We start from the raw sequence: 23,203 nt of genomic DNA on the forward strand, positions 1-23,203 counted from the left end.
TAAAGGAACGGGATTAGACCATGAAACATGACCTTAAATTATAAGATGTTATGTAAGTAAACTCAATATAGCTTTCAATTTAACTTGTCGGCGTTTAAATCGCAAACTTAAGTAAGCAGCTGAGAGCTTATTAAAATACTAACATACATAAATTTATCTATGTGTCTATTTTTATTGGTCAATCATCATCATCATCATCATCATCATCATCATCATCATCATCATCATCATCAACATCATCATTATTATTAATATTATTATAATTATTATTATTATTTTTATAATAATTATTATTATTATTATTATTATTATTATTATTATTATTATTATTATTATTATTATTATTATATAATTTTTATTATACTTGGTCCGTGCTGCTACAAATAAACGTTTGCAAGTAGAGATGTTGGACAAACTGACGTCATATGATGTTCTCAACAAGTGCGTGGCCTAGTTTTATTTTTGAATGAAACATTATCTGTAAATGTCAATAACCTGAAAGGTTGAATGTTAACTCTGACTACGAAATGTAAGTTATGTCGTTAAAATTTATGACTAAACTTATCCAAAATGGGTTGGTTTTGATAATACATTATGATACAACATGAAGCATATGTTTAAGACTCTATTTACAGCTGTTTGGCTGTATTTTGCAAGTGCCTTTTTTGGACATATGTAAAGTTGTTTTAGAATAACTATTAATGTTGATAGTTTACAAATAACACTCTACCAAATTGTTAATGTTCAGCATCTTACCTTAACACGATTTTCACTTTATTATCAAATTATTACACAACAATACTAAAACAAAACTAAATAGTCGGTTGTGTTCTGATTTATCAATCGGAAATATCGATGCCTTTATCTTAATATGCAAAAGATATGTGTCTAGAGGAAGAAATGTTTATTATTAAAGATGTTATATGTTGCAATTGATTGATGCAGTTTTGTTAGTTTTATCTCAAATATTGCTCTGACGTAACATTTTATTAGCTGTCAGATTATTTAGACATTATTCCGAATAAGGCCCTGGAGAGGTCGTTTAGTGTTTGGAATAAATGTTTATCTTTGTCTAGTTTCTTAATAAAACTATTATTATTACATTTTGCATAAGTGGACGCATATCATCTACCAAGTATTTTTTATAAAGCTTGTGAGATAAAACATATTACAAAATATAAATATTTAGGAATTATATTTTCTTCTTCGGGAACATTTTCATACTATCAAAATGACCTTTATAAAAGAGCATTGAAAGCTATTTTCAAATTACATAAAAGTAGTGTCATGCTATGTGAAAAGCTTCACGTGAAATTCTTAAAATTTTACTAGCTGTTCACAAAAAGGCAACAAATGCTGCAGTTGTTGATGCCATAGGGCATTTTCCATTGCTTATTGATATAGTCATTAGCATCGCCAAGTTTTTTTAATCCCCCGCCACGGAGTAGGGAGGGGATTATAGGAATGCACTTCGTCCGTCTGTCAGTCCGTCCGTCCGTCTGTCCGTCCGTCCGTCCGTCTGTACGTAACATTTCGTGTCCGGGCTATAACTTACTTATGCATTGATGGATTACCATATTCCTTGGTACAATTTTTGTCTTCATTAAGACGATGTGCAGTGACCTTGACCCGGGCCATACCTCAAAGGTCAAGGTCACACGAGACATTTAAAGGTCAGAGTACACATATTGGTGTCCGCGCTTTAACTTACTTATGCATTGATGGATTACCATATTACTTGGTACAAATAATGTCCTCATTGAGACGATGTGCAGTGACCTTGACCCGGGTCCATACCTCAAAGGTCAAGGTCACACGAGACATTTGATGGTCAGAGTACACATACTCGTGTCCGCGCTATAACTTACTTATGCATTGATGGATTACCATATTACTTGGTACAACTAATGTCCTCATTGAGACGATGTACAGTGACCTTGACCCGGGTCCATACCTCAAAGGTCAAGGTCACACGAGCCACTTAAAAGTCAGAGTACACATGCTCGTGTCCGCGCTATAACTTACTTATGCATTGATGGATAACCATATTACTTGATACAATTGTTGTCCTCATTGAGACAATGTGCAGTGACCTTGACCCGGGTCCATACCTCAAAGGTCAAGGTCACACATGACATTTAAAGGTCAGGGTACATACGCTCAAGTCCGCGCTATAACTTACTTATGCATTGATGGATTACCATATTTCTTTATCGAAAATACTTAAAGCTTGCTATTTCATCGATGTTATAAATCAAGGACTCATGTTCCTTCTCTTTTTTTAGCCCAAATAACCTTGACATTGATATTACCTACACTACACACAATATGAATAACTTTAACAAATATCCTTTTATAATATGTTCATATATCCAAGAATATTTAGGTTACCGATCAAACAATTTGCATTTCCTATATTCCCACTCTTGACCAGTGGTTGTGTACAATTTTGGTCAGATTCAACGTACCAGTCAGGTTGCGAGAAAAACAAAATATACTAAAAGACAACGGCGTTTTTTACACAATGCATTTGCAGAAATTCATTTTACTTTATAAAAATAGTATAAATAGCTGGTTATCTAGTTTTCAGTTTCTACTGAAATATCTTCAAATACCACATACATATATGCACAATTGAATGAATGAATGCATGAATAAATGAATGAATGAATAAATGAATGAATGAATGAATGAATGAATGAATGAATGAATGAATGAATGAATGAATGAATGAATGAATGAATGAATGAATGAATGAATGAATGAATGAATGAATGAATGAATGAATGAATGAATGAATGAATGAATGAATGAATGAATGAATGAATGAATGAATGAATGAATGAATATTCTTTATTTAAAACCAATTTATGCAGAGAACAATACTTAATTTTGATAAAGACCCATGATGAATAGAACATGTTTATCATTACTTTAGAACTTTAGAATAAGCTCTCGGAAGCTAGAAATAGAAGTTGGCAAATACAATAATACTACAGCTAACAAAAGACATTGTAAAATTTGTAATTCTACAGAGGTTGAAGATGAGGTCCATTTTATTACCAACTGTAAGTCTTATGATAGGCAAAGAAAATTATTTTATGATAGTATTGTTAGTCGAAATAACAACTTCGAATCTTTATAAAAATAACAAGTTTATTCGGCTGTTCAATAATGAAAGTATATATGTGAAATTACACTTAGCCAGCTATGTATTTGAATGTTTCCAAATAAGATCATCATGTTTGGTGAAATGACATAATAACAATGTACATTTCACAAATATATCTAAATATTTTAGTTTATCAATAACATTGTGCATAACATATATCTATTAATACTCATTTGGAAGGTTATCAGTAGTGATTAAATAATGATTGTAAATTGATGAGTGAATGCCTTCTTTCTGCTGTTGTCTCCTGTTATATGTTTTATAAATACTATTTTGTGGTTGATTATAAACATGATTCCCATTAGAAAGTTATAATCAGATTTAAACATCAAATCTGAATATTTAAGTAGTAGTTTAGTTTATGATATTTCATTATTGTCACTAATCACAACAATTAAAAAAGTTAGTAAGGCATAAAAAGGAAATGGGCAACATGTTTTTTTTTAATTTTTCAAATGAGCTCATGCTATTTGTGTTTGAAAAATCAACATGAAGCCTTATTTACATTTACTAACTGTGTTACCTTTTTGTTTCAATTTTTGCATTATGTAAACTGTGATTAACATGTCATATAATATGACCCATGATGGGAAATGAAATTTATCTTATCTGATGTATTTCTAGACATACAACAAGGTTTTTTTTTTGGCCACACTTAATATCAACCTCATCAGGAAATACAACTATGCCGTAAAAACATTGATTATGCTATAACTCTGTGTATCATTATGATGATCTTTTGAAATAAATACTGTTTAAACCGAAATCTTCAGACAAAGGGATTAAATAAATATAACAGGGTGTTACACCCTTGCTCCATCGATATAACAGGAGAGAGCAAGAAGACCCGATTTTAATCAAGATCTTCAAAAATCGAAATACTTCGATTCTACTCTGAGTTACTGTACAGTCTCTAATGTTTTTCACGGTGTTGAACAAATCTCGTGATTCATCACTATCCCAAGCTTTAACGAACGATTGCATAACGTTATCATTTACCTTCAACAGCTTAAACAAGATGTTTGTGTTATACGCCTTCATCCTTGTATTGTCAGCATACTGGATATTCAAAAGATCTAAATCTCGAGTAAAGAAAGTACCCGGACCAAAAGGTCTTCCAATCGTAGGGAAAGGTCTGGAGTTTAATTCAAGTAATTTACTCCAGAAGTTTGATGAACTGGCGAAAGAATATGGAGACTTTTTTCTGGTGAATCTGTTTGGTATCGATCACTTGATTTTAAACTCGGAGAAGGTTATGAGAGAAGTTATCACGGATAAGCATCTAAGAGTCTTTACAAACGACCGTGGCCCGACCTTTTGGGGCGAGTATGGTTATTATGGCAGCCAGAGTGTTGCTTTTTACCCAGAAGGTTACAGCCATGTACACAGCAAGATGAGAAAACACATGGTGAAAGGGTTACATTATTACGGAGAAGATGGACGAGACATTTTCGAGAGAAACGTTTTCTCTGAGCTTGGAAATCTAACTCAGAAGATCGAACGGATAAGGTTGAGTGGTGAGGAGGCTGATATGATGGCACTCATTCAAAGGTCGGTTTCGAATGTCGTTTCTATTGCAGTAAGTATGCGAACTACTAATGATGGTTATTAATGGAATAAATACTGATTTTCCAAACTTGATAGCAGTAGCTTAAAAGCAAACGAACAAAAAAAAACAGGCAAAGCCACTTCTTTATATCAATTAGCTCTTCATATGTTCGCTATTACGAACATAATGGAGCGTAATTCCAGTCGATATATAGAAAAAAGAGTACTTCATTATCAGGTTTGCAAATGGCAGTACATTTAGCATCAGATGATAAAAACGTGTTCATTCCATTTCATTAAAATAGTAATAATAATAAATATTAAACTGGGTTAAAAACGACGCATGGGAACAATCATTTTTATTTTTGCTTATGTCGATAAACCATTGGCTTTTAACCCATCAGTGTTCAGAACTATGATCAAGTTAACAACTTTGTTAGTGTTATCGTCGTTAATTTTTAATATTGTTGTTCTGGAAGTTTCACTGATAACGAGCATGCTCTGCAAAGTTCCTTACACGATCTGAGCTGTTTTAGCTGTACGTGTTTTGCTTAAATATATTAGCACATCATATAATATTTCACCTTCAAAAGTTAAGAACGATGCCGTTACTCTCAATATTAACTTAACAACGTTCTGAACAATTGGGTTATAGTGTTGTTGTCATAAGGAGTGATGATTAAGTCATTCTTTAAAATATTATAATGCTAAGGTTAATGGAGATATCTAACAGCTACCTTTTTGTGGGTCGGTTTACGTACTCAAGGGCGAAGGGACGTAACCGTGTTGCAACTACCATAAAAGTCATGCAATAGTCCAAATCAAGTTGACAATGCACTTCATATCTATATTGTAATACGGTTAACCGCTTCACGGGCTCTAAGTACATTTACTTACATTAAATTCTAACTCAATAAAATATTGATTATTGACAATTTATCCATTCACTTCATAAGTTTATTTTCTTGTTTGTCTTAGCTAATTAAGTAATAACTTGAAGTATTTAAGTGAAAGATTGATAATATAAACACCTATATTGCATTGACTTCCATGTTATCAAATCAATTGATTAAGTTCATCATTTGTGGCTCTTCATATCTGCTCTGGTTCAATTTTCAAAAATAATCAGATAAAATCTGATATTGTTTAAGAGGTTCAATAGCTGTGATGTTTCTAAAATTGGTTAATTATGGTTGCGTCTTACATTCTGGCTAAATATCATTCTGATATCATATTACAATTAAAGATAGTATTCATAAACCAGTACACAAAGGCATTGATAGTAGATAATTTTAATCTAACGGTTCGAAAATTTGTTTTACTTTGTCCGAGCTGTTCGAATTGCTTTACTTTTCCGTCTTCCCTTGCAAAAATTGTTACGACTTGCACAGTGATTGATAACGATGATTGGCCGTTTGTTTAATATATACTTAGGCAATAGATGTCTGTGAAAACACACGAAATATACTATTAAAGTGCAATCACTTAAATTATTTTTTAAACATAACTTGTTTTCAGTTATACATTGTCAATATATAGATATACATCGTCAATAGATAGTTATCATCCCCTTGCTAGCCTCGCGTTATTGCCAGTTCTGTGACGAATGCTTCTTATTTGAAAATGGTAAATTATTTATAGGAAACAAGAACCCTGCTATTTTTTCACAAAATTAGCCTTTGTAATTCACAAATTTCAGAAATAAATCCAAAACAAAAAGCATTTTTTTTTCAAAAATACCAATCAAATTTAAAATCCACTGTGTTCTGAATTGTAAACAAAGTGAAGATAGATCGACTAACAATAACAGATCGTTTTGAGAGTGACCTCCCTAAATATAACTTTGGAAAAACCAGATATTATCCGTGATATTATTAACAATAAATTACATATTGAAGATTAATCCGTTCCGAATAGTACCTCCTGCCTAGCAGTAGGATTATTCTTATTATTGGTCTCAGTTTCTGTTGAACCCATACTTATGTGAAAAACTACAGAAACAAGTTCAGTAGCAAAAAGTTTAAACATAAACCCGATTAAATGGCACTGGGTAAACGCCCAAGACATAGAACACAAAAACAAAAGATCACAAACAGCACAGTGCATACATCCTATATATGAAAAACTATGTATGTTTATCAAGGAATTCTAAAAGTAAACTGTATGGTATATAAATTAGCAAGATAACTGCAATGCCTTTCATTATTCATATAAATGCCATTGCGATTGCCTTCGTAATACGTCTACGTAATTCTGCAACGATTTCCCTTGACCATAAAAACTTGTATTGTATATTCTATATTATGGAGTAAGAAATGTGTGTAAAATTAAACTTATCTCGACCTCAAAATACTGAAAACACTTTAATATTCAAATGAATCAAAATGCACCTGTTCAGTTCATACTGCTTTCTAATACACTCTTCATGACCTTGTTTGCAAATTGATCGCCGTTTATCTATTTTAAAGGTATGTCTTATTTTTGTTTATGTTGAACGGTAACCAAGTGTAAAGACATGTTCTTGTCCTCTTCCTCCTTGATTGACCATGTCCTTTTGTATTGTAATCTGACCAAAATGCTATTTAATCTCTGCAATGCTTAGCGGTCGTTTCCTGTGTGTAGCTTTTTCATGGTGCTTTTTACGATGTGTCGTTTATGCCTCTAATCTGGGTCATTATATGAATTTTGAATTAGAGTGCTTGTCATTATATGAATTTTTAATTAGAGCGCTTGTCATTATATGAATGTTTAATTAGATCGCTTCCCATTATATGAGTTTTTAATTAGATCGCTGGTCATTATATGAATTTTTGATAAGAGCGCTTGTCATTATATGAATTTTTAATAAGAGCGCTTGTCATTAAATAAATATTTAATTAGAGCGCTTGTCATTATATGAATTTTTAATTAGTACGCTTGTCATTATATGAATTTTATTTAGAGCACTTGTCTTTGTCCTTTTCATTGTATCCTTGTGATGTTTTCCGTAATGTATCCGATTGTATATTGAAAGATCGTTGTATGGATGCTTGGGGTGTATATTGTCGGTTCGTCTGATGGATGTTTAAGATTTTCTGTTGCTTGTTTTCTTTTCAATTGTTTTGGTTTCAGCATTATACCGCGATATCGATATCACAAACTAATCGTGAGTTGTTCAATTGGAACTACAAAGCCTGTATAAAAGTACAGGGACATGACTTATTCACAGCATAGTACATAGACTACATGTGCGTCAAAATATATTCCTTGACGTTCGGATAATTGCATTCAGACGGTCAATAAAACAGTGTTTGATTGGGGGTTTTAACTCGAAGGTTTGTAAGGTTATACGCTTTTTGGCTTGTTGGTGTAACTCCATGTCAATTAATTGAGTATGAAGCATTCTTGGATATGTCTATAAGCACACAATGATGTATATTCTAAACAAATGCATTAGCCATTTACCTGAACAGTTATCTGGCGAGGCGATACCGGAAGGGGACAAAGATGAGGACATGTTCTGGAAAATCATTGACACAAATAGCTACTTCTTAGCCAATGCTCGAAACGCCCTTCTAACCGCCCTTCCTGTCCTCCGCTTCCTGCCCGGACCGTACAGTCGCATGTGGCAGCGTCTTAACGACGGCAAGGCAAAAATCATCAAAAACTACTATGTATCCCAAAAGGTATTCCTACAAATTGTTCTGATATATTTATAAAGGTTTATGAATAGCATTTGATTTGCACATGTATTACAATATGAAAAAAATATATCTTGTTTCTTTAGTTTTGGTTCTTCGTTTGGTGATATATTGTCCTATTCTATCCTGACGGTGAATTTCTTAAAACAAATGTGATTTCATATAAGCCTACGAATATGATGTCTATTACAACTGTGTAAACAAAATACCATTTTTTATGAATATTTCCCCCAAAACAGTACGCTTTATATATATATATATATAACAACAGTTGAGATAAAATGTTACTATCTCTTTTTCTATGAGATCAACCCAATTTTAGAACGATTGACTATACGTGCTGATTGTTGCAGAACTGTTTGTGTCCCATAAAGCTGTATATAACAAAAAATCGATTGACCATGGTTTTTGCTATTACTTAAATAGAAGACACACATTCCTGGAAAACCACGTGGAATCTGCGACACATTTTTTGACGCTCAGGAGGCGGAGAAGGCGGACGGTGACGTGGTGCTGACTGATGAACGAGTTATATCTAACATATTAGAAGTGGTCGTAGCAGGTTAAGTTTGTCTTGTGTTTATAAAATATAACAATAAAAGGCTTACCAATAAAAATATTCTGTACCGTAAATATATTAGCGCTTATAACAAAAATGCGAATCAGACACACATCCTGCCTACAACATTGCAATCGGACCTTCAACAAATCGAATGAAATTATTTGTTGATAGGACTACCATAATCACAGGGAGATATTTACACATGTTTGTATGCATTATTTCTCCTGAATTAGAATATAATAGAATTCCACCAAAGGAAGTGGTATGCCCTGCAGTTCACGCTTTTGGTCAACTATTCTTGCGATCTTATTAATGGGCACTCATAAAACATATTAAACCATCAAAAGTCAATCAAAATCTTAAACAAACACATACGAGTTTAGGCAATTGGCAAAATATCAATCTTGAAGAAATGTGGATGTACATTTTTGAAACGGATTGCAAAATCACAGAGCAAAACAGGCAAAGTTTAGCCTCACACTTGTTCGAACCAACAAAACAAGAATAGCTGACATTGTTGTCTGGTGTCCTTGGATTGATAGAGAGCATTCTTTGCTTGACATAAAATTAGTTTACTACTGGATTTGACTTTTGATCTGTCATATCTTGAATTGACAATTCTATACAAAAAAACAAACTTCTTCTACCAAGGAATCATCACGACTTGGTCACTTCTCAGTTCCACCATGTTCCTCCTTCTCCACCACCCGGAGTTCCAAGACCGCCTGGCCAAGGAACTGCAGGCAGTTGCGAAACAAGGCGAAGAAATCACAAGTAGGGATTAAGTTAAGTGCCCCCTCATGGAAGCTCTGGAGTTGGAGACCCACCGTTTGCTGCTCGTTAACCCTACACTAGTAGCCCGATTGTCCAGTAAGGATGTAAAATATAAAGGGTATACCATAAAGGAAGGAACAATTGTAAGTTCTCTTTGCATTGATATATTTTGTTAAAAAATATTTCATTTACATTAACGTATCACTATTATTAAAAGAACATCGAACACACGCTACAATCTTTGTGTACTGTTTTCCCAAGGGTTATTTATTCACACAGTCAATTAAAAGTAGGATATGTGTTTTGTAGGCTACCAAAGGTCGATTAGCAATCGCATTTGGGCAGGTTATTAGCGCCATACGAGTTAACCTATTAAATATCCAACCATTTCGATACAACCAAAAATCACTTTAAGCTATTTGCTTCATATAGATAATTTCGAACGTGTGGAAACTTCATCATGACGAAAAGCTTTGGGGAGATCCCTGGAAATTTCGACCGGAACGTTTCTTGGACGAGAATGGTCAACTGGTATCCCGTGACCACCCGTATAGAACAAGGTACTTTTATCTAAAAATCTGGTAACACGTGACCTCCCGTATAGAACAAGGTACGTTTATCCAAAGATCTGGTAACCCGTGACCTCCCGTATAGAACAAGGTACGTTTGTCTAAAGATCTGGTATCACTGGACAATCCGTAAAGAACAAGGTACGTTTATCCAAAGATCTGGTAACCCGTGACCTCCCGTATAGAACAAGGTACGTTTGTCTAAAGATCTGGTATCACTGAACAATCCGTAAAGATTAAGGTACTTTTATCTAAAGATCTGGTAACCCGTGACCATCAGTATAGAACAAGGTACTTTTATTTAAAGATCTGGTACTCCGTGACATCCCGTAAAGAACAAGGTACGTTTGTCTAAAGATCGGGTAACCTGTGACCTCCCGTAAAGAACAAGGTACGTTTGTCAAAGGTCGGATAACCTGTGACCTCCCGTAAAGAACAATGTACGTTTGTCTATAGATCTGGTAACCCGTGACCTCCCGTAAAGAACAAGGTTCGTTTGTCTAAAGATCTGGTACAACTGGACCATACGTATAGAACAAGGTACTTTTATTTAAAGATCAGGTACTTCGTGACATCCCGTAAAGAACAAGGTACGTTTGTCTAAAGATCGGGTAACCCGTGACCTCCCGTATAGAACAAGGTACGTTTGTCTAAAGATCGGGTAACCTGTGACCTCCCGTGAAGAACAAGGTACGTTTATCTAAAGATCTGGTAACCCGTGACCTCCCGTAAAGAACAAGGTTCGTTTGTCTAAAGATCTGGTACCACTGGACCATCCGTATAGAACAAGGTACTTTTATCTAAAGATCGGGGAACCCGTGACCTCCTGTATAGAACAAGGTACGTTTGTCTAAAGATCTGGTAACCCGTGACCTCCCGTGACCTCCCTTAAAGTAAAAGGTACGTTTGTCTAAAGATCTGGTAACCCGTGACCTCCCGTATAGAACAAGGTATGTGTCATGAATTGTATTTGTATAACATTACGCGCGAACTTACGTAACGTGACGTCGCGGCGTATGGACTTAATGTCGACGTCACTTCCGTTGATTAGTATATATGATTGTTGAGTAAAAGGATCGAACCTGACACGACGTGTTGTTTACTTACTCAGTCTTACAAAGACATTTTGGTGTCGTGACCAATCCAACATGCAGCTAACAAAGCTAACTTCAATGCGAGATGGACATAGGAAAGTTGTCAAAAACCTACTTTTGAAGTTTGAGGAGGAATCATCTTATTTCAAGCGCATCAAGTTGCTGGAAATTCTAGCGGAGAAGGTGGAAACCATCAAAGCCTTATGTGAGAAAATCGTAAGTCATGCAGACATTGCTGACTTGGAGACGGAGCTTGTTGAGAGTGAGGAATACTCTATCGACCTTGAATTGAAACTGCTGACACACCGTAGACAAACACAACATGCATCCGAGAACACAGACTTATCCAAGAGTGATGAAAACAAGAATCGAAATGCAGAGGCGATACGGATAAACGAACCGTCAGCGCCATCAGAAGTGATGCCACAGCTTTATCACAAATTGCCACACCTTTCGCTGCCGACTTTTAATGGTGACATAACCGAATGGCAAACTTTCTGGGATTGCTACGAGTCATCAGTGCATTCGAACCACACCCTGTCTGATGTTAAAATATTCAGCTATCTGCGATCATTGTTACATGGAAGCGCTGCCTCAAGAATTGCTGGTTTCCCATTAACGAATGCAAATTACGCAAAAGCCGTTGAGCTACTAAAAGAACGTTTTGGCCAGACGCATAAGATTATCAGCTCGTATATGCAGTCCTTGCTTGAACTGCCACGGCCGGAGAATACTCCGCACAGCATACAAACTTTTCGTGATAAAATGGAAACATTCATCAGAGGCCTCGAGTGCTTAGGCCAGTCTCAAGAATGATATGGCGACTTGTTGGTTCCCATCATCAGAGACAAACTTCCGAAAGAGCTGTGACGTAATATGGCCCGAGACCATGGCGACCGACCGTGGACGCTACCGGAAGTGAGACGAGCCATTGGAACGGAAATCAACGTGTTACAGAAAGGAGAAATCCCAGTGTTCCAGGAACATCACATGCTAACAGCATCCTTCCTTGCCGGAAATGGTAGAACAAACAGGAAGCAGACGCACAAACGAAAGGTATCAAAACAAGTTACAAATTATCTTAGTCGAGTGACATGTGCTTTTTGCAATGAAGATCACAAATCGTCAGATTGTGAAAGACTAGCCAATGTTGATGAGAGAACTGAATGCGTGAAACGTAAACGATTGTGTTTCAATTGCTTATCAGACGACCATCAAGTATCCGTCTGCAAGTAAACTTTCAGATGTCGCAATTGTCAGCGAAGGCATCACACCGCTATATGCGAACAGCAGAGGACAATAGGCAAACTGAACCCCGAAGCAGCGCTGTTTCAGTCAAAGACAGACAGGCAACCGGACACTGCCATACTGCACACAACGACACAACACCGTCCAAATGTTCTTCTCAAAACTGCCATTGCTAGCGTGAGTTCCGAACAATATACATCATATGCCAACATTTTGTTTGACGAAGGGGCACAGAAGTCATTTATTACTGAAAAATTGGCAACCAAACTCAAACTAAGACAGACGGGAATTGAGACAATCCACTTAGTTTCCTTCGGCGACAGTACACAGAACGTGCGACAAATGGCTACGGCGACAGTGAATCTTCTTACAGATAGACATGAGAAAATCGAAATCGATGTTTTGATAGTCCCAACTATTGCAGTGCCGTTATCAAACATTCAAAAGGAAGTGAAGTAATTGAGTTATCTCCGGGGAATTAAGTTGGCACACCCAGTGACTGATGCTGAAAGTTTTGACATTTCATTACTGATTGGTGCGGATTCATACTGGAAAATAGTGTTGAATCATGTCGTCAGGGGCAACGGACCTACTGCCGTGAAGTCGAAAATTGGATATCTGCTTTCCGGTCCGTTACCCGGCAAAACACAACAACCATCCGCTCAGTACATGTTGAATGTCATCACAACTCCGCCGACGACCCTGGACTTGGAGCGCTTTTGGAAGCTGGAGTCCATCGGAATCACACCGGAAGGAGACGATACTTCCGGTTCCTGTAACCTGAAGGCTTACATGTAATCTAACATATCATATGACGAGGGTCGCTACATCGCCAAGCTTCCATGGAAAGATGACCATCTGCCGTTGCCGACCAATTATGACGTTAGCGTGAGACGTACAGAAAACTTGATCAAGCGGTTGCAAAAAGAACCATTCATGTTGCAAAAATACGGTGAAATTATTCGTGAACAAAGAGATCGGAGATTTATTGAAGAGGTGGATACAAACGTTAAAAACGATCATCCCATTTATTACATTCCACACCATGGAGTTAAAAAGGACTCAGTCCCCACCCCAGTACGTATTGTATACGATTGCAGTTGTCGTCAATCTGCTGATAAGCCTAGCCTAAATGACTGCCTACAATCAACACCGCCGGAACTGAACGGCTTAGCCGGTATACTTATGCGTTTCCGGTTGAATAGATATGCGATTGCAACAGACATCGAGAAGGCATTTCTTCACGTTTCGCTGGACGAGAAAGACCGGGACGTGACGAGATTTCTATGGCTGAGTGACCCAAGTGACCCCGACTCCCCGCTGACCACATACAGGTTCAAGGCCGTGCTGTTTGGGGCTACGTGTTCTTCATTCATCCTGTGCGCAACCATCATAAAGCATCTAGAAAACAACAGTGGCAACTGGGTGAGTAACCACTTACTGAGAGATATCTATGTTGATAACATAATATCTAGCTTTTCGCAGGAACGAGAGGTCGTTGACTTCTTCAGAGATACACGTGCATTGATGTCGGCCGCCAATTTCAACCTACGCTCCTGGAATTCCAACAGCAGTATCGTGCGTGAAATGGTCAAAGTTGACCATGTACTTGACAACGATGGAGCTTCGAAAGTTCTTGGTATGCGATGGGACGCAGTCAAGGACACTATATCGTTTCCAGAGAGGTTGATTCCTATGGCCGATATTGTTACAAAGCGTACCATTTTGCAGCACACATCCAGAATGTATGATCCGCTTGGACTCTTCATCCCAGTCACCATTCGAGCTAAGATCATATTACAAGAATTGTGGGAGAAAAAATATGCCTGCGACTCACCACTTCCACACGAGCTACAACAGAAATGGCAGGAAATAGCGCGAGACATGAACAGTGCTTCATCCTCTTCATTCAACAGATGCCTATTCAACTTTGAAGCAGACGACACCGTCAACGCAGCAGACGAAACAATATTGCACGTGTTTTCAGACGCTAGTATGACGTCATATGGCGCAGCTGTATACATCTGCAGAGTCAACCAATCAGCGCTAGTAATGGCAAAGTCCCGCGTTGCACCATTGAAGAAACTTACCCTACCTCGGTTAGAGTTAATTGCCGCAGTGATCGGTGCGCGACTCGGTAGACACGTGCAACAACAACTCAACATTTCCAAGATGGAACTGTGGTCAGACAGCAAAATAACATTACATTGGTTACAATCAATGAAGTCATTACCACGTTTTGTGAGAAATCGTGTGGAAGAAATCCATCAACTGACGGACAACCGGAAGTGGAGGAATTGTCCTACAAATGAAAACCCAGCGGACTTATTGACACGTGGTATATCGGCTGTACAGTTCAGTGACAACACACTGTGGTTTAAAGGACCACAATGGATAGACGAAACAGACAAGTGACCGACATGGGATTACCAGTCAACTACCGTGTGCATTACAGGGACAGACCACTGTGACGAGCCTGAGCCACAGTCATCGTCAGAATCTTCGAGAAACACCATTGCAGGAATCCATACTATCATCGATGTGACCAGATACAGCACTCTCGGGAAGCTGTTACGCATCACCGCCTACGTATTACGGTTTGCACAAACCTGCAGACTTGAAGTTTCAGCCAGAAGACTAGAACACCTGACAGCGAGTGAGCTTAAAGAGACAGAAGAATTATGGCTCAGAAGTTGTCAACAAAATACGTATGGTGATGAAATTAAGCATCTGAAGTCAAATGGAAATCGCCTTCCATTGGTTAAGCAGTTGAGACTGTTCCTTGATGCCACCGGCTTCGTTCGTTGTGGTGGGCGTATTCACAATGCGCCTCTATCAGAAAACACCAAGTTTCCATACCTACTTCCTCAGAAACACCCATTCACACGTTTGGTTGTAATCGATGCCCACGAGAGGTTACTTCATTCTGGGTCAAGTTCAACCATTACATACCTCAGACAGAAATACTGGATACCGGTTATCCGACGTTGCGTGCTGTCCGTGTTACGGGCCTGCGTTATATGCAGACGAGTTAACGGCAACTCCTACCATGCGCCTGATCCACCACCGTTACCGAAAATACAAGTAGAGGACGCGGAAACATTTACAGTAACTGGTGTAGACTTTACTGGTGCGTTGTATGTACGCGGTAAGGACGGACATGAAAAGAAAGCGTATATATGTTTGTTTACATGTGCATCGACTCGAGCTGTACACCTTGAACTCGTGCCGGATCTCACAACAGAAACGTTTCTGCAAGCGTTTCGCCGATTCTGCAGCCGGAAGTCCCTTCCACGTCTGATGATATCATACAATGCTATTACATATATAGGAGCAGCGAATCACCGTATCCCGTGACCTTCCGTTTAGAACAAGGTACGTTTTTTCTAAATATCTGGTACCCCGTGACCTCCTGTAAAGAACAAGGTACTTTTATCTAAAAATCTGGTACCACTTGATCATCCGTATAGAACAAGGTACGTTTTTTTAAAGATCGGGTATCCAAGGACCACCTGTATAGACCAAGGTACGTTTGTCTGATGATCGGGTATCCAGGGACCACCTGTATAGAGAAAGGCACGTTTGTCTGAAGATCGGGTATCCAGGGACCACCTGTATAGAGAAAGTACGTTTGTCTGAAAATATGGTACCCAGGGCCCTCCCGTATAGAACAAGGTACGTTTGTGTAAAGATCGGGTAACCCGTAAAGAACAAGGTTCGTTTGTCTAAAGATCTGGTACCTCTGGACCATCCGTATAGAATAAGGTACTTTTATTTTAAGATCAGATAACCCGTTACCTCCCGTATAGAACAAGGTACTTTTATCTAAAGAGCTGGTAACCCGTGACCTCCCGTATAGAACAAGGTACGTTTGTCTAAAGATCGGGTATCCCGTGACCTCCCGTATAGAACAATGTACGTTTGTCTGAAGATCTGGTATCCCGTGACCTCCCGTATAGAACAAGGTACGTTTGTCTGAAGATCGGGTATCCCGTGACCTCCCGTATAGAACAATGTACGTTTGTCTAAAGATCGGGTATCCCGTGACCTCCCGTATAGAACAATGTACGTTTGTCTGAAGATCTGGTATCCCGTGACCTCCCGTATAGAATAAGGTACGTTTGTCTGAAGATCGGGTATCCCGTGACCTCCCGTATAGAACAATGTACGTTTGTCTGAAGATCTGGTTTCCCGTGACCTCCCGTATAGAACAAAGTACGTTTGTCTGAAGATCGGGTATCCCGTGACCTCCCGTATAGAACAATGTACGTTTGTCTAAAGATCGGGTATCCCGTGACCTCCCGTATAGAACAATGTACGTTTGTCTGAAGATCTGGTATCCCGTGACCTCCTGTATAGAACAAGGTACTTTTATCTAAAGATCGGGTCTCCCGTGACCTCCCGTATAGAACAAGGTACTTTTATCTAAAGGTCGGGTATCCCGTGACCTCCCGTATAGAACAAGGTACGTTTGTCTAAAGATCGGGTATCCCGTGACCTCCCGTATAGAACAAGGTACGTTTGTCTTAAGATCGGGTATCCCGTGACCTCCCGTATAGAACAATGTACGTTTGTCTGAAGATCTGGTATCCCGTGACCTCCCGTATAGAACAAGGTACTTTTATCTAAAGATCGGGTATCCCGTGACCTCCCGTATAGAACAAGGTACGTTTGTCTAAAGATCGGGTATCCCGTGACCTCCCGTATAAAACAAGGTACTTTTATCTAAAGATCGGGTCTCCCGTGACCTCCCGTATAGAACAAGGTACGTTTGTCTAAAGATCGGGTAACCCGTTACCTCCCGTATAGAACAAGGTACGTTTGTCTAAAGATCTGGTAACCCATGACCTCCCGTATAAAACAAGGTACGTTTGTCTAAAGATCGGGTATCCCGTGACCTCCCGTATAAAACAAGGTACGTTTGTCTAAAGATCTGGTATTCCGTGACCTCCCGTATAGAACAAGGTACGTTTGTCTGAAGATCAGGTATCCCGTGACCTCCTGTATAGATCAAGGTACTTTTATCTAAAGGTCGGGTCTCCCGTGACCTCCCGTATCGAAGAAGGTACTTTTATCTAAAGATCTGGTCTCCCGTGACCTCCCGTATAGAAGAAGGTACTTTTATCTAAAGATCTGGTAACCCGTGACCTCCCGTATAGAACAAGGTACTTTTATCTAAAGGTCGGGTCTCCCGTGACCTCCCGTATAGAACAAGGTACTTTTATCAAAAGATCTGGTCTCCCGTGACCTCCCGTATAGAAGAAGGTACTTTTATCTAAAGATCTGGTCTCCCGTGACCTCCCGTATAGAAGAAGGTACTTTTATCTAAAGATCAGGTATCCCGTGACCTCCCGTATAGAAGAAGGTACTTTTATCTAAAGATCAGGTATCCCGTGACCTCCCGTATAGAACAAGGTACTTTCATCTAAAGATCTGGTCTCCCGTGACCTCCCGTATAGAAGAAGGTACTTTTATCTAAAGATCTGGTAACCCGTGACCTCCCGTATAGAACAAGGTACGTTTGTCTTAAGATCGGGTAACCCGTGACCTCCCGTATAGAACAAGGTACGTTTGTCTAAAGATCTGGTATTCCGTGACCTCCCGTATAGAACAAGGTACGTTTGTCTGAAGATCGTGTATCCCGTGACCTCCTGTATAGATCAAGGTACTTTTATCTAAAGATCTGGTACCATTGGCCCATCCGTAAAGAACAAGGTACGTTTGTCTAAAGATCTGGTATTCCGTGACCTCCCGCATAGAACAAGGTACGTTTATCTAAAGATCGTGTCTCCCGTGACCTCCCGTATAGAACAAGGTACTTTTATCTAAAGATCTGGTAACCCGTGACCTCCCGTATTGTATAAGGTACGTTTGTCTAAAGATCGGGTAACCCGTGACCTCCCGTTTAGAACAAGGTACGTTTGTCTAAAGATCTGGTAACCCTTGACCTCCCGTATAAAACAAGGTACATTTGTCTAAAGATCGGGTATCCCGTGACCTCCCGTATAAAACAAGGTACTTTTATCTAAAGGTCGGGTCTCCCGTATCCTCCCGTATAGAACAAGGTACTTTTATCTAAAGATCTGGTAACCCGTGACCTCCCGTATAGAACAAGGTACGATTGTCTAATGATCAGGTAACCCGTGACCTCCTGTATAGAACAAGGTACGATTGTCTGAAGATCAGGTAACCCGTGACCTCCCGTATAGAACAAGGTACGTTTGTCTAATGATCAGGTAACCCGTGACCTCCCGTATAGAACAAGATACGATTGTCTGAAGATCTGGTAACCCGTGACCTCCTGTATAGAACAAGGTACGATTATCTAAAGATCTGGTAACCCGTGACCTCCCGTATAGAACTAGGTACGATTGTCTAATGATCAGGTAACCCGTGACCTCCCGTATAAAACAAGGTACGATTGTCTGAAGATCAGGTAACCCGTGACCTACTGTATAGAACAAGGTACGATTGTCAAATGATCAGGTAACCCGTGACCTCCCGTATAGAACAAGGTACGATTGTCAAATGATCAGGTAACCCGTGACCTCCCGTATAGATCAAGGTACGATTGTCTAATGATCAGGTAACCCTTGACCTCCCGTATAGAACAAGGTACGTTTGTCTAAAGATCGGGTATCCCGTGACCTCCTGTATAGATCAATGTACTTTTATCTAAAGATCTTGTACCCCGTGAACTCCCGTATAGAACAAGGTACTTTTTATCTAAAGATCTGGTACCACTGGCCCATCCGTAAAGAACAATGTACTTTTATCTAAAGATCGGGTATCCCGTGACCTCCCGTATAGAACAAGGTACGTTTGTCTGAAGATCGGGTATCCCGTGACCTCCCGTATAGAACAAGGTACGTTTGTCAGAAGATCGGGTATCCCGTGACCTCCCGTATAGAACAAGGTACGTTTGTCTGAAGATCGGGTATCCCGTGACCTCCCGCATAGAACAAGGTACTTTTATCTAAAGATCGTGTCTCCCGTGACCTCCCGTAAAGAACAAGGTACGTTTGTCAGAAGATCGCGTATCCCGTGACCTCCCGTATAGAACAAGGTACGTTTGTCAGAAGATCAGGTATCCCGTGACCTCCCGTATAAAACAATGTACGTTTGTCTGAAGATCGGGTATCCCGTGATCTCCATCATAGAACAAGGTACTTTTATCTAAAGATCGTGTCTCCCGTGACCTCCCGTATAGAACAAGGTACTTTTTATCTAAAGATCTGGTACCACTGGCCCATCCGTAAAGAACAATGTACTTTTATCTAAAGGTCGGGTATCCCGTGACCTCCCGTATAGAACAAGGTACGTTTGTCAGAAGATCGGGTATCCCGTGACCTCCCGTATAGAACAAGGTACGTTTGTCAGAAGATCAGGTATCCCGTGACCTCCCGTAAAGAACAATGTACTTTTATCTAAAGATCGGGTATCCCGTGACCTCCCGTATAGAACAAGGTACGTTTGTCAGAAGATCGGGTATCCCGTGACCTCCCGTATAGAACAAGGTACGTTTGTCAGAAGATCAGGTATCCCGTGACCTCCCGTATAGAACAATGTACGTTTGTCTGAAGATCGGGTCTCCCGTGACCTCCCGCATAGAAAAAGGTACTTTTATCTAAAGATCGTGTCTCCCGTGACCTTCCGTATAGAACAAGGTACTTTTATCTAAAGATCTGGTAACCCGTGACCTCCCGTATTGTACAAGGTACGTTTGTCTAAAGATCGGGTAACCCGTGACCTCCCGTTTAGAACAAGGTACGTTTGTCTAAAGATCTGGTAACCCTTGACCTCCCGTATAAAACAAGGTACGTTTGTCTAAAGATCGGGTATCCCGTGACCTCCCGTATAGAACAATGTACGTTTGTCTAAAGGTCGGGTATCCCGTGACCTCCCGTATAAAACAAGGTACTTTTATCTAAAGGTCGGGTCTCCCGTATCCTCCCGTATAGAACAAGGTACTTTTATCTAAAGATCTGGTAACCCGTGACCTCCCGTATAGAACAAGGTACGATTGTCTAATGATCAGGTAACCCGTGACCTCCTCTATAGAACAAGGTACGATTGTCTGAAGATCAGGTAACCCGTGACCTCCCGTATAGAACAAGGTACGTTTGTCTAATGATCAGGTAACCCGTGACCACCCGTATAGAACAAGATACGATTGTCTGAAGATCTGGTAACCCGTGACCTCCTGTATAGAACAAGGTACGATTATCTAAAGATCTGGTAACCCGTGACCTCCCGTATAGAACAAGGTACGATTATCTAAAAATCTGGTAACCCGTGACCTCCCGTATAAAACAAGGTACGATTGTCTGAAGATCAGGTAACCCGTGACCTGTATAGAACAAGGTACGATTGTCAAATGATCAGATAACCCGTGACCTCCTGTATAGAACAAGGTACGATTGTCAAATGCTCAGGTAACCCGTGACCTCCCGTATAGAACAAGGTACGATTGTCAAATGATCAGATAACCCGTGACCTCCTGTATAGAACAAGGTACGATTGTCAAATGCTCAGGTAACCCGTGACCTCCCGTATAGATTAAGGTACGATTGTCTAATGATCAGGTAACCCGTGACCTCCCGTATAGAACAAGGTACGTTTGTCTAAAGATCGGGTATCCCGTGACCTCCTGTATAGATCAATATACTTTTATCTAAAGATCTTGTACCCCGTGAACTCCCGTATAGAACAAGGTACTTTTTATCTAAAGATCTGGTACCACTGGCCCATCCGTAAAGAACAATGTACTTTTATCTAAAGATCGGGTATCCCGTGACCTCCCGTATAGAACAAGGTACGTTTGTCAGAAGATCTGGTATCCCGTGACCTCCCGTATAGAACAAGGTACGTTTGTCTGAAGATCGGGTATCCCGTGACCTCCCGTATAGAACAAGGTACGTTTGTCTGAAGATCTGTTATCCGTGACCTCCCGTATAGAACAAGGTACGTTTGTCTGAAGATCGGGTATCCCGTGACCTCCCGTATAGAACAATGTACGTTTGTCTGAAGATCGGGTATCCCGTGACATCCCGTATAGAACAATGTACGTTTGTCTGAAGATCGGGTATCCCGTGACCTCCCGTATAGAACAAGGTACGTTTGTCTGAAGATCTGTTACCCGTGACCTCCCGTATAGAACAAGGTACGTTTGTCTGAAGATCGGGTCTCCCGTGACCTCCCGTATAGAACAATGAACGTTTGTCAGAAGATCTGGTATCCCGTGACCTCCCGTATAGAATAAGGTACGTTTGTCTGAAGGTCTGGTATCCCGTGACCTCCCGTATAAAACAATGTACGTTTGTCAGAAGATCTGGTATCCCGTGACCTCCCGTATAGAACAAGGTACGTTTTTCTGAAGATCGGGTTGCCAGGAATCGTCCGTGTAGAATAAGGTACGTTCTCCCAAAGAATGCTTATTTGCGACGAGGGATTTTAGTAGGTATATGCTCCAGTTAGATAGTAAGTCCGAAAATGTACCTATACACATACACATACACATGTTTTGCACGAGTAATGTTATTACAAATAAATTGAGGTTTCTGATTAAAATATCAACTTAGGCGTTGTTTTAATTTCTTTTCTTTAGAATGATTCTGGACAATATAAACCACGCACACTGAGTTAAATTGTGGATCTATATGTCCAACAACAATAAAATATGTAGACGTATGTCGAAGTTTCAACTCCGGTTTAATTTATTCCCTTTGTCAGTTGGATGCCATTCGGAATTGGCAAGCGCTCTTGTCCAGGGGAACCGTTTGCTCGCGCTCGCTATTTCCTGTTCGTGGCCACCCTGCTACGCAACTGGAGATTCTGTCCTTCCAAGGACCAGCCACTGCGGGACTATGATCCTCGACACCTGGAGAATTTCGACCTTGAATTCTCAATCCGGCCCAAACCCTACCTGTGTCGCATTGAAAAAAGAGAATGGAATTAAAAAGAAATACAAAATTATGTTTAGCTTGAGCTCTATAAGTAATAGCGAGACTTATGTTATTTTCAGGTAAAAATCAATTTCTATATTATTTTTGGTTTTATTGATACTACGCTTAAATATTATGCTTTATATAACCAATTTAAAACATTAGTTCAGCCGAATGCCTATTTTAACTTTGTTTATTGTTATTCTCTAACTCTAACTGTTACGCCTTTATACAGTGCATTAACTAGACTTCTTATTAAATGTCTTTGATTGCTTTGACATATCCGGTAATAATTGTTCTAGAAATTGTGATATAGTCAACACTATTATAGTATGGTTCGTTGTTGCTACGGCAATTTTTTGTCAACTTAGGGCTTTAAATGTTAACACGTTTGTCAACTTAGATCTTGTCGGCATGGCATGATATAAATATGGATTGAACTAAACGTAAATGATGATTTGGCCAAACCAATTGTATGATTTGAATATGTTTTATCCATCATTTATCTATGCGTTTCAACGTCCCGTTTGTTGTTATGGTGACCCAGTATATAATCGGTACAATCTGAAAGGTGTTTTCACGGGATTACAAACATACAAGACAAACACTTCG

The 23,203-nt window shown here is 39.3% G+C and overlaps 2 protein-coding genes across 2 annotated transcripts in view; both read left to right on the forward strand.

Moving 5' to 3' along the window:
• LOC128206032 (cytochrome P450 2D26-like) overlaps positions 1–9,747 on the forward strand; it is a 24,799-nt gene extending 15,052 nt beyond the window's left edge. The window contains exons 6-8 of the mRNA XM_052908157.1: positions 8,173–8,385; positions 8,827–8,962; positions 9,614–9,747. Of these exons, the coding sequence (XP_052764117.1) occupies positions 8,173–8,385; positions 8,827–8,962; positions 9,614–9,747 (483 nt within the window). The remainder of the gene's footprint in view (positions 1–8,172; positions 8,386–8,826; positions 8,963–9,613) is intronic.
• Positions 8,243–22,701, forward strand: LOC128205384 (methyl farnesoate epoxidase-like). Its single transcript, XM_052906966.1, has 5 exons — positions 8,243–8,385; positions 8,827–8,962; positions 9,614–9,879; positions 10,169–10,296; positions 22,380–22,701. The coding sequence occupies exons 3-5, from the start codon at positions 9,763–9,765 to the stop codon at positions 22,603–22,605; spliced, it is 471 nt and encodes a 156-aa protein (XP_052762926.1). The 5' UTR covers positions 8,243–8,385; positions 8,827–8,962; positions 9,614–9,762; the 3' UTR covers positions 22,606–22,701.
• Positions 22,702–23,203: the final 502 nt, after the last annotated feature.

Source organism: Mya arenaria, chromosome 10 (assembly GCF_026914265.1).
Source record: "Mya arenaria isolate MELC-2E11 chromosome 10, ASM2691426v1".
In the NCBI taxonomy this organism is placed as follows: Eukaryota; Metazoa; Mollusca; class Bivalvia; order Myida; family Myidae; genus Mya; species Mya arenaria.